A 12,654-nucleotide genomic window follows, 5' to 3' on the forward strand; every position below is an offset into this window, starting at 1 on the left:
GGTGACAATACGTGACACTATCGGATACTTCCTGCTCCCATCAGGAACATGGAGGGGCAATTCTGAGAAAAAGGTCAAGCCCTTATACAGTATCCAAAGCCTGAGTAACTGGAGCACAGCTTTGCATGCCTCTAGCTTTGTCAAACTTTGTCAGTACATTGCTGTATGTAGGTCATTACTGGCACAGCTTGACAGAGAAAATGGGCCACAAGAGCCGATGGCAGCAACCTGAGAGGCAGCCAGAATAAATATAAGTTATGTAACATGGCCACTGTACTTAAAGTTCTGTAAAGATGATTGTCATTGGCCATGAGAGTGGATCAGAGACAACATTTTGTTGAAGATATTGAAAATCAATTGATTGATAAATCAAATTATTATGGAAAACCTAATGCGGAACTTCAGTCAGCGTTGAAATGTATATGCACTAATATAAGAAAATGACCATGGGGGTGTTGTAAGGGTGAAATATGGGCAATGATTAAGGGGTCTCACTATTATGACTCATCTTCTCTGCTCTTCTAGACCCCCAAGAGGGAGCAGGAAATGTGCAATGACTAGATTAACCTTCTGACAACGTCGGAAATGCTACGTTTATCTAATTAAATGCACGGTAAAATGCAGCAAATTAGTACAAGAAGCCCTCTGTAAATCACTGTAACAGTGGATATTATCCACTGTTACAGTATGTTTGGTGCGGTTTCACTTTTCTGCTATTAATAGCCAGCCATCGCAGCCTCACATAGCCTTTGGAGCACAAATCTGCATTTCTGAGAAATTAAGGAGATATACTGTATGTATGTATGTGCATACTGTAAACAATGTGTAGGCTACACAAGTTGTTCAGTCCAGCTTACCACTGTACCGTAAAACTGTATTGTATTTTTCACTATAATTGATATTGATCAATTATTCAACATAAACCTTTTTTCATATAATCAATTCCTTAGAAAAGCTGCAGTCCCTTGCACCAAATACAAAGCATATGTGATGTAAAAAATGAAAAAATAAAGAACATGAAAAAAGTAGCCTACTGGCAGTGTGCACACAAGGTTTGGCACTGATTGGTCCAGCGGATTACCAGATTAGCTCCAGACACAGACACACACAGACCCTCTCATAGACAACTAGCCTCTTGCTGAGCTACGGCATAAAAATACAGGAAGAGATATGAATATCATAATTACAATATGTTTTAAAGCATAGCCACGTCTTGTCCTTGGCATTAGTGCATTAGTGCCATAGGTGTGAGTGGCTATCACCACCTTATGTCCCCTTTCTATCAGACACTGAGATAGATGGTATGTGACTTTCCACTCCTCCCATATTTGGATAGAAGTCAGACACCATGCAGATGTTGTGCTTCCTGTCAGTGATCTGGGACTCAGCTGTGGGGGCTCTAGACCTCTTGGAAGGAGGACCCTGGAGAACTGGGTCCCTCCTCCACTGGCCCATTGTACAGGGTAAATATGGAAATACGTGCCATCTGCAAGAAGGGGTGATGTGTCTATGAAATTAATTCAAGGACCCCAACGGAAACAAGTCCGCAAGGACTTTTTTGGTTGGACCTTTCAGACAAAAGTATTGATTTCAATCAATCAATCAATCAATTCACCGCATTCAGACAGACTTAAAAGCCTATAGACATGACAAAGTACCAGTTGTCCGAGTATTTGAAGGCCAGTCTATGACATAAGCAATCTATGACGTCAGTTAGGACTGACCGTGGGTAGCTACCTGGGACGTAAGGCGGGGCTTGATCAACCCTGGCTGGGTCACCTGGGCGAGGGTGTATGTTGCGAGACCCGAAACATCCTATGACCCCAGGGTACAACACTGATGATACGTCCCAGGTGCATCCATGTGATGTTTTTTCGTTATAGCATTCCATGGGCTGGTCTATGACGTCAGTCGTCTCATCTATTACACAGAGATTCCTGGAATGTAATAGATATAGATTTTGATGACTTTTTCTTTTTTTACCTGAAATAATTTAGGACAATGAAGAGGATGCCCACTCCATCCTAAATCCTTTACAGCAGTGGTTCTCAAAGTGGGGTCCGGGGACCCCCAGGGGTCCTTGAGAGGGTAGGGGGTCCCCCAGAAAAATCTGTTAATGTAGCATAAAAAACACTTTAATACTGTATGATGGATTTTGAAAATAGCCGATCTACAAGCTCACACGTCACGATGTGAATATATTTAAAAAAATGTTGTGTTTATTTTTCCCTGGCACAAAACAAAATATCAGATGGGGGTCTGCACCAAATAGCCTACATTAATTTTAGCTTCCTTGATTCCTTAACATGAAAAAGTTAGATTACCACACAATGCTTTTTACACCTCCTCAAACATCCATAATCCTCCCCACCCATGTCTGCTTCCTCTTGAGCCAGAGCCTCCCTCAGGGAATATTTCAACACTACAGTTACCGACAACACCTTGGTTGGTTTACAGTGGTGGAAAGTAACTAAGTACATTTACTTAAGTACTGTACTTTTTGTGAGCTTGTAGATCTGCTATTTTCAAAAGATTTTTTATACATTTGAAAACTTGTTAAGGAATACTTTTACTTTTGTACATTTGATGGCAATACTTTTGCTTTACCTAAAAAAAATGTTTTTAATTCTGGACTTTTACTGTGTAGAGTATTTCTACATTGCAGTATTGATACTTTTAGTTAAGTAACAAATGTGAGTAGGCTACTTTTTCCACCACTGTTGGTTTACAGGAAACTGTAGGCAGCGCAGAGAACAGACTCTTCTGCGTCAGCCGTGCAGGGGGGTGTGGTCCTGTGACGAACTGCGCTCTCATATGCCCACTAGTACTGTAGGAGCCTATTACCGGAGAGCTCTGTGCGTGTGTGTGTGTGTGTGTGTGTGTGTGTGTGTGTGTGTGTGTGTGTGTGTGTGTGTGTGTGTGTGTGTGTGTGTGTGTGTGTGTGTGTGTGTGTGTGTGTGTGTGTGTGTGTGTGTGTGTGTGTGTGTGTGTGTGTGTGTGTGTGCGTGCGTGCGTGCGTGCGTGTGTGTGTGTGTGTGTGTGTAGGGGCGCGCGTGTGTGTGCGCGTGCGTGTGTGTGTGTGTGTGTGTGTGTGTGTGTGTGTGTGTGTGTGTGTGTGTGTGTGTGTGTGTGTGTGCGTGTGTGTGTGTGTGTGTGTGTGTGTGTGTGTGTGTGGGGGGGGGGGTGACGGTGTGTGTGTGTGTGTGTGTGTGTGTGTGTGTGTGTGTGTGTGTGTGTGTGTGTGTGTGTGTGTGTGTGTGTGTGTGTGCGTGCGCGTGCGCGTGCGCGCGCGCGCGCGAGAGAGAGAGAGAGAGAGAGAGAGCTTGCGTGCGTGTGTGTAGTTGCCCGTGACTCGGACGGTCGGGCAGAACCTTACAGGGACTGGTGGAGAGAAGACAGGCAGACGTGTTTCGCGGAGAGAATATTTACTTTTCAGCTTTCCTTATATTATTATGCTGCTAATTCCTTCGTGGTGAGTAGGCCTCTATAGGCTATCTTATAATAATGACACTTATATAGCAGTCTAATGTGGGCTATGCTTTGTAAATAAAGAAAAACTACAGCCATACTCGACTCACTGATGGAATTTACAGGATAGATATTGATTCGGACTTGTTTGGTCTGAGTTTTGATAGTAAAGCCTGCTTGTATACTTTGTCGTAGGACGGCGTCGCAGTCGCTGGCCCGAAAATAGGCGATCTATAAGCTCACAACAATATGTTAAGATGTGACGTGTTGTGAGCTTGTAGATCAGCTATTTTCGGGTCCAGTGTATGTTCTTGCTCTCTGGATTACCGAAACGAAAGCCCCCCCCCACCCCCACAGCTGGGTTGGAGTGAGAACAATGTTGTCATTGTTAGGGTTATTAGGTGACACTCATTACCCTGTGTCTCAAGCGAAAGGGGTGAAGAGGTCAGCAGCGGAAGTCAAGGTGGCATTTCATGACTTTTAAATTCTAAATAAGCAGCCAAAACGACCCTTGTCCTTGTTTTATACTGCAACTACGTGTGTATCCCCCTGGAATACTTAGACCTGATTGTGAAACTGCATAAAAACCACACAAACACACACTTTATTACATAATCCTATTAAACATACGGTTTCGATTTCATTTAAACACCCTTGCCCCCCCCCCGCGCGTGTGTGCTTGTGTGCTGCACACTGCACAGCACCAGCTTGTGCACTGCTTTGTAAGTTTGAATTATTTATTCGGTCTCTCAATAGAAAGATACAAAATACAGTCATCTGACTCTGTGAGGATGTGAAAGGCAATAATCTGTTGCCTGGTAGGAGGTCAAACTAGGTGTATGTATATGGTTCTTGAATTATAAATGCTATTTATCTACAATCAATCATGGTGTGTTTAAATGTCTCATGATTAGCCTATATAAGGCTATACTTTCATGGATGTTGTTGCCATACTAATAACCGCACATAATTTGAGATAGGCAAATCTTTTCCCACCCTACACAGTGGACTAAGTTGTTGATGACAGATGAGACAGTGTCATTTTGTGGTTTTCTCCTTATAGGCCAAAGAGGAAGCTGCTCCCTCTGTGTGTACACACACAGTGGCCTCATTGGTTAAAATAGTTGCTTACTACTGACAACTAGAGGCCCTTTGTCTTCTTGTCAGCTCTGAATATCTGTGTGTGCCAATGTCTGGGTTACCATGGGGCAGTAGCAGAGTTTTCTTGAGGACAGCTTGTTCTTGGCATTGCAGCCTATCACAGTTGGGAGGAGACAGGACCAGGTGTTGTTCATACTGTACTGTAGACACAACCACGTGGCCTCCTTTACGTCCTCTTGTACCACTCACGGTTTTGTTGTTGTTGTTGTTGTTGTTGTTGTTGTTGTTGTTGTTGTTGTTGTTGGAGGTGGAGGTGGTGTGTGTGTCTGTGTGTGCATTCATGCATTATAGGATTGAGCAGCCACTCGCCCTCCCCGTGCAAACACGTGTTGCTCCGTTTCAGGGACTGCTGTTAAATGGAACATTCTTTCTGTCCTAGTCTTTAGGACTTCAGGGCACTGGCAGTTCAGCCTCAGTGTAAGGGGCCTGTCACTGTTGTCAGCTCCTTTGATCTGCACTGGCCATGGTAATAGGATGTTTTCTTTCAGCAATAAATCTTTTTTTTCCTATGAAAATGAATGATGATATAGTATGTGCGGTCAGACATTTAAGGAGAAAGATCTGATAAACCAAGCCTTTGTGTTGCAGCTGGCAAAGGTTATTTTCCATAGCAGTTTTGTTCAACCATATAATCTCTTCAATAGGCCATTTTACTGAACAGATTTTTTGCATACTGTATAATTATCCACATTAAGGTTTGTGGTTGTTAAATACCCTCAGGTTTTATGTGTGTAAAGATGTGATTTATTGTCCCAATCCATGATCTAAAATAGCTGCTTAATTTAACAACCCCCAGTCTCGAACATTCTTCTCAGACTGTCTGTTTCCACATATTCATCACAAAAAAAAAACTTGAGGAATCATTGGAATGTTAATTACACGGGGGGGGGGGAGTAAAAGGGCTATTGATTTTTTTTCTTGCTGTCTTAAGTTTCCAGCTCAAGCAAAGGGGGTTTCAGTATACACGTGTGCACTCTTGGTGTATGAAGAAGAAAGGCAATCACTTTCAAGATTTGATTATCATAAACAAGCTGTGCCCTGGAACTGGCTTAACCAGCAGAGTGACATCTATCAGCTACCTCTTTGAGTGTCACTTGCAAAGGGAAAAGTGTCCAATTACTTGTCTGTTGGGTATTGGGCTATTGATGCAGGAGAGGCAACATAATTGTTACTTTATTATTACATAATTGTTGCTATGGTATTACATTAATATTTGACACATGCATACTGTTTTACACACATTCATAGGGATGGAGATGTAAGCAAAGAAACTGCCAAAATGCACACGGTGCATGCACTGATGCTGCTATTACTGCACTGTTCATTACATGTACTGCTACTTTGGTTATTATTGCAGCGTTTGATCGGCACATTTAAAATATTGGTTAATGTCAATGTCGTCCTTCTGCTTTGTGTACATACAGAGTGAAGCGCCACTGTCAAGTCATGAGAGGTATTCTAAAAAGAAAGTTTGCTGAGGTCAATGATGAAGATCCATTCTACTCCTCGCCTTCATCGTCCCTGCCTTCTCCTGCCTCCACAGACTGGGAGTCTGATGGGGAGAGTTGCTCCTCAGACAGCCAGGACTTTACGACAAATTTTCCTGCTTCACCTGCCAGTCAACCCAGTAAGTTTCCACAACGCCGCTATTACCCCCCCACCCTTATTTCAAATAATGCAAAGCATTTCCTTATCTGGTTCATTCACAATAAGCGTGTTGTAGGAGTGTCTCTTATCACCCTGCACCAGAGCTGTTATGAGTTACTGATATGAGAACACTAACCTTAGAGCAATTACAGATAATACACAGAGAATGACATGCCACTGTTTTGTCTATCCAGTTATGTAAAAGATCATCATTTGCCTGACCAGTAGGATATTGTGGAATTAATTTGAACACCAAGGTTCCTTCAGGCGAGTGGTATCAAATGGCTCCATTGAAATATACAAATGAACAGAACTGCAGACAGCATGACACACTGCTCTAGTACTAGCACTTATGGCTGCAAAATATATTGCAAATGTGGTGGAATTGAATTATTGACTAATACAATATCTATACCACAATAGGCTGCATTTTTTATGCAAGGAACAAATGTTTCAGAGAGTATTCTGATGCTGAATCTCTGGCCTAGTAGCACGTCAAGAGGAAATCTTTCATTTAATTCAACATGAGACGTTTCCAACCAGCAGCACTCCTGTGGCAAACGTTTTTTTTTTTTCACAAGGTGAAAGATATTTGTGTAGAATGTAGATCAAAGCTGTGTGTATATGTATCACGGAATATAGATACATTTCAATTTGTCAGCACTGTATTGTACAGCCATACTAGCAACTAGCAACTCTGTAGTAGTATGTAATGTAAATGTATGTACTCAGTAAAATCCTCAGCTCTTTATCCATTTGTAACTCTGACAGTATACAAATGTGGTATAATTTGTTAGGATGTTACAATGTATAATGGGTTTATCTATGTGTTAGGCTGTTGCACAACAGTAACAGACTTATTTAATCCACACTATCCAGCTTCATAGTGTTCTACTAAGTCTCACATCCGAGTGGCAGTACAAACAGTGGCCCGGGGCGGAGCTTAATTTTTAGACAGAAGAGCAACTGAAAACTAGCTTAGTCAGCTGGCCTCAGTTGTTTACTGACCTCTGGAACAAGAGGTCATCCTCAAGCTTGTGGGAAGGTTGGATGATTTGCAGAAACCTAACTGTTAAAAACAAAAAATAGCAATGGCTACTCAGTGGATATAAAAAAAAAACACATTTGCAGATGGACCCCAAACATGTGAGGGTCATTTCTGGCCATTATTCTCTCTATCTCTCTTTCCTTGATCTGTCTAGCGGCTCAATGTTTGCCATGAACCCACATCTTGACATTTCCTTTCCTCACTCATGGTTAACAATTGACCCTCAGCAGCACCACATCCAGACACCTGTAGTGTGCCATCTAGTGGCTACTTGGAGAGCTACCGCATAAATGGGCAACCTGTACTCAGTATACTGTCAGTATAGCAACAGATGTTTTCTTTAACTGACAGAATATTAATTCTAATAGAAGTCATAATTGTCTCTTGTCACCAGTCCGGTCCATTCTGAAGAGGCCAAAGCTGGAAAGGAGGCAGAGCAACGTGCGCTTTGATCTGGTGACAGTGTTCTACTTCCCACGATGCCAGGGTTTCACTAGCGTGCCCAGCCGTGGGGGTGCCAGTCTGGGCATGTTGCACAGGCACAGCACTCTCCGCAGATACACACTGGCAGAGCATGCCCTGGAACAACGCAGTTGGCGCAGAGAGAGACTACGAGAGAGACGTAGAGAGGAGAAGCTTGAGGCTTTGAGACACAAAGTGAGTGCTTGTGAATTCTATTCTGATGTTTAAGTTTACGTTTATTTGACATGGAACATTACATTGGAAAATCCAGATGCATTGCTTCCTGACCTGAAAATGTAGTTTCTGTTTACGAAAAAGCTGGAGAGACAAGGAGATCCCTGTTACTGAACAAAGAGTTATTTGCCTCTTTCACCGTTCATACACGCACTATTTAGGGGAGGCTGTAGTCTTTTGAGAGTTGTCTTAAACCTGATTTATACGTGGCTGTGCATTGTGCTGTGCACGGAAAATAGTGGATCAATGTGCTCCATTGTAAGTTGGCTATTTTTGGGCGGTGAAACCGCCCCTATATGTGAGGTTTGGATATTTGCACACCAAATCCTGCGCTGTGATTGGCCACAAATGTACCCCCCTAACCCTGCACCGTGATTGGCCAATCACAGTCTATTCAGGACTGTGATTGGCTAGTGTCACATGACACATGTGCATAGCCCTATAAATAGGACTATGCAAAAAAACATTTATTGTTTTTTTTAAGTGAATCACACAGTAGCTAGCAAGACACCGCCCACTTCACACTGGGTGTGATTTTTTATGTGCAACTAGGCATAAGTCATACCATAGATTGATCAGTTAAGCACAGTTTAGTTACATATTATCCATTCAAGATGTACCATCAGTCGTTTGGAATGTTTTGGTCTCAAGCATTTTCAAACAGTCAGTATCGCAATTAGGAAGAAAATCCTTAATTTCTTAGGATCTGTTTCCCCCCCTGTTTCCAGTTGATAGCCAGCAGTGCCATTGACCAGAGAGAAGCAGAGCGACAGACTGCAGACCAGGTCCCAGATGGAGACACTGACATCCACATCACTGATGGTGAGCTGGAGGATGGGAGCTTCCTGCAGCCCTACTCCTACAAGCACAGACAGGCACTCTTGCGAGCAGCAGGAGTGAAGCACATTGACAAAGAGGAGAAGAGACAGCTGCATGCCCTACGTCTCTCCAGGGAGGACTGTGGATGCAATTGCCAGGGTTTCTGTGAGCCAGAGACTTGTGAATGCAGCCTGGCAGGAATCAAGTGCCAGGTAGGAGTCTTGCAAGCATTAATCACATGATATTTAAGCAGTTTGTACTATTGCGGTAGTCTTGATAGATGAGGTCAAGGCAAATTGTAAAAATCTATGAAAATCCACAGCTGTGATTTACCCTTTTGCTGTTTATGCCTTGCAGATGGACCACTCCAACTTCCCATGCGGCTGCACCAAAGATGGCTGCGCAAACATGCAGGGACGCGTCGAGTTCAACTCCAGACGTGTGCAGACCCACTACATCCACACCGTCATGAGGCTAGAACTAGAGAGGCAACTACAAGATGATACGCCTGACCAGCTTGACCACCGGAGCGTGGCTCCAGAAGATCTCCAGTTGGATGTGCACCAGGGACCCCCAGCAGTGGATGCCCCAGAAAAAATCTGTCCCTTCGGGTTTTCCACGGAGGACGATGGGCTTCCTCTCACCATGCCCCCCACCCCTTCCTACTATTTCAGTCCAGAGCGGTCTGTGGTAGAGGAGAACAGCTGTAGCAGTGACATGACTGACTCCTCGTGCTCCTCTGCCCAAAGCGAAGACTCTGATGATGTGGGGGGAAGCCCGAGTCTCGTTGACATGGATGATGGAGGGCTGGCCCATGCCCTCAGCCTCTGGGACTGTGAAAATGACAACAGGCAGCTGAGACACATCAGACAACCCCTGAACTCTGGCCCTTATAGCCCTGCTACTGACACGTTGGGACCACTGTGTGTATTGAACACATCCAGCACGTTTATGGACAATATCAGTAGGGCCTCGATGGCAGACTGTCTTGATGAAAATGCTAATCAAGCCACCGATTTCCTTAGTGACAGCTCGCTTGATGATTTCCCTAACACTCCCTCCCCCTCTATAGACTACTCATCAAGCAGTTACATGGACCTCAGCCTCTCCTCGGACTCTGACTTGGAGTTCTTTAACACTGACTACACCTCTGGACTGCACAACTCCTTTAAAGGACATCATCGTCCAGATAACTTTCGCCATCTCCAGCTGTTGAGCCCTTCATCTCCCCCACAGTACGATGAGTCAAGCACCTGCCTTTTGGAGTCACTGATTGGCTTGTCTGAACCGAGCCCAGAAAAAGCTTATCCATTTAGTGACAACCAGTTCTTGGAGGTGATTCAATGACCAATATTCTGACAGGCTTGACTATTATGAGATGATGATACATATAGAGGGGCACTGCGTTTGTATATTTTTGAGGATATTTCAATGTGCATAGTATGTTTAATATTTTTGCCTGCAAGATATTTTATATATTGCCGATGAAATCGGATTTCAAAATGGGGGAAAGACACACTTGGGCTGTGATGTTTTCTAATGTTTAATTTAATGTCTTTTTGCTTAACATTATTATTTTAATATAATATACTGGATAACCAGAGTAACAAAAACGTTTTTATTTATTTATTTACTGATTTAATCATTGTTTAATGAGAAATCAAGATCCAGAAAGCTTAATGGCATCATGACATAATATATCAAGGCACAATGTCATTACACCATGACGTACTGTAGGAGCTACAATAGCTGGGATCTGAATAGCTGAGCCTGTTAAGGTTTCAGGTTCAAACATCAGGTATTGGATTGATAATACAGTATAGGTCAAATTGAGTTCTTACTTCAGAAACACCATTTCAAATGCATTTTATACTTTACGTCATCATTCTGGTTACATTTGATTTGTATAACAACAGAGCTTGCAGTAGGCTATATGTTTTGAATACAAACAATCTATGATCACAAAGAAGTGGAAAAAACATGTTTGATAATTGCCATTATACTGTATGAAGTTATTCTGAGAGGGACTGTGCCACTGTTCATGTACTGTGGGGCCTGGAAGTATTTCATACTTTGACATCTGAATAAAAAATAAGGTTTTATTGAATTTTCAGTGTCTGTGTTTTTAAATCTCACAAGCATCATCCACCAAAGGACAAAAAGGTCATCATCCAACTGGTGGCCAGGTCTGATGTCCATTATTTAGCAAAAAGTATTTATAGTCAACATAAAATATACATTTTCAGCAAAAAACATTACATATATTTTATGTTTAAAAACTTGATGTTTTCATAATAAGTAAATAAAGAAAGAAATGTCATGATCTTTTATAATAGCAGAAAATATGCAGCAAAATTAGCTTGAACATAGCTATCTGTTTTTACTAATAATTCAATGCGCGCACCCACGAATGCGTGCATGTCGCTTGTCACAAATAACAGATCTGCTGTTCCTTTTTTTGGCAAGCGACACCTACCAGTGGTGGAAAAAGTACTCAAAGTACTTTTCACTTTTTAGAAATACTCGGTTACAAGTAAAAGTACGGAATATACAATTTACTTGAGTAAAAGTACTAATGCATTTGGTATCAAAATGTACTTAAATTACCAAAAGTAGAAAGTACTCATTATGCAGAATGAAAATAGCAGATCTACAAGCTCACAATGTGTCGAGATGCAACACATTGTGAGCTTGTAGATCGGCTATTTCCAAATGGCCGAAATGTGGACAATGTATATGTTTTGTAATAATAATCAAAATATACAAAGTAATAGTTGTAGTGGAGTAAAAGTACAATATGTGCCAGTCTGAGATGTAGTGGAGTAGAAGTAAAAGTGCTGAAAATTGGAAATACTCCAGTAAAGTAAAAGTACCTCAAAATTGTACCTATAGGTACAGCACTTTGAGTACATGTACTTAAAGGAGAATTTTGGACTAAAGTTTTCTTACCTTTTCTATGACGTTATGATATCTTAGGATGAATGGTACAGTAGAAAATTTTCATAACTCCACCCCTGAGCCGCCACAGCTTAAAAGGTGCGCGGATAGGCCTTAGGTTAGATCACATATTTTAATAGCTTTTTTTTATATTTTTTTTGGTGAGATCTGACGTTCATAGTGACAGAACACTATGAAACCAAAAAAGAAAAAAAAAAGTCTCGCTAGACTAAAAAAAGTCTCGCTAGACGAGATTGAAATCTCGAGATTTCAATCTCGTCTAGCGAGACTTCTGTTTTTTTTTTTGGGACAGTGTTCTGTCACTATGAACGTCAGATCTCACCAAAAAAAAAGAAAAAAAAAGCTATTAAAATATGTGATCTAACCTAAGGCCTATCCGCGCACCTTTTAAGCTGTGGCGGCTCAGGGGTGGAGTTATGAAAATTTTCTACTGTACCATTCATCCTAAGATATCATAACGTCATAGAAAAGGTAAGAAAACTTTAGTCCAAAATTCCCCTTTAAGTTACTTTCCACCACTGCCTACTAGTCTAGCTCAGGGGTCTTCAACGTTTTCAGGCCAAGGACCCCCTAGCTGAGAGAGAGATGAAGCAGGGACCCCCGTACTCTATATTGTATAAAATTGTGTTTCAGATTAAAGTATTTTTTTACTTAGTCTGCTATTTTCCCCCTCTACACCCATAGCCTCTTTGCCAAAAATAGCCGATCTACAAGCTCTCAACACCGCAGCACCAGGCGTTGTGAGCTTGTAGATCTGCTATTTTTGGCTAATGTTCCCCTCAGAAAAGGACTTCTAGGGTTCAAGTGGTTAATGTAAAAAAAAAACTACATCCTATCACACAAAGATTTGGCGGACC

The 12,654-nt window shown here is 42.0% G+C and overlaps 1 protein-coding gene across 1 annotated transcript; it reads left to right on the top strand.

The window, feature by feature from the left end:
• Nucleotides 1-3,081: 3,081 nt before the first annotated feature.
• LOC308094245 (cysteine/serine-rich nuclear protein 1-like) lies at nucleotides 3,082-10,934 on the top strand. The gene is made up of 5 exons (XM_080440773.1): nucleotides 3,082-3,472; nucleotides 6,054-6,256; nucleotides 7,719-7,981; nucleotides 8,749-9,051; nucleotides 9,197-10,934. Exons 2-5 carry the CDS (start codon nucleotides 6,076-6,078, stop codon nucleotides 10,184-10,186), a joined length of 1,737 nt encoding a protein of 578 aa, XP_080296899.1. The 5' UTR covers nucleotides 3,082-3,472; nucleotides 6,054-6,075; the 3' UTR covers nucleotides 10,187-10,934.
• The last annotated feature ends 1,720 nt before the right edge of the window (nucleotides 10,935-12,654 follow it).

The sequence above is a fragment of the Gymnoscopelus braueri genome, assembly GCF_963280865.1.
Source record: "Gymnoscopelus braueri genome assembly, chromosome: 10".
NCBI classification, from domain to species: Eukaryota; Metazoa; Chordata; class Actinopteri; order Myctophiformes; family Myctophidae; genus Gymnoscopelus; species Gymnoscopelus braueri.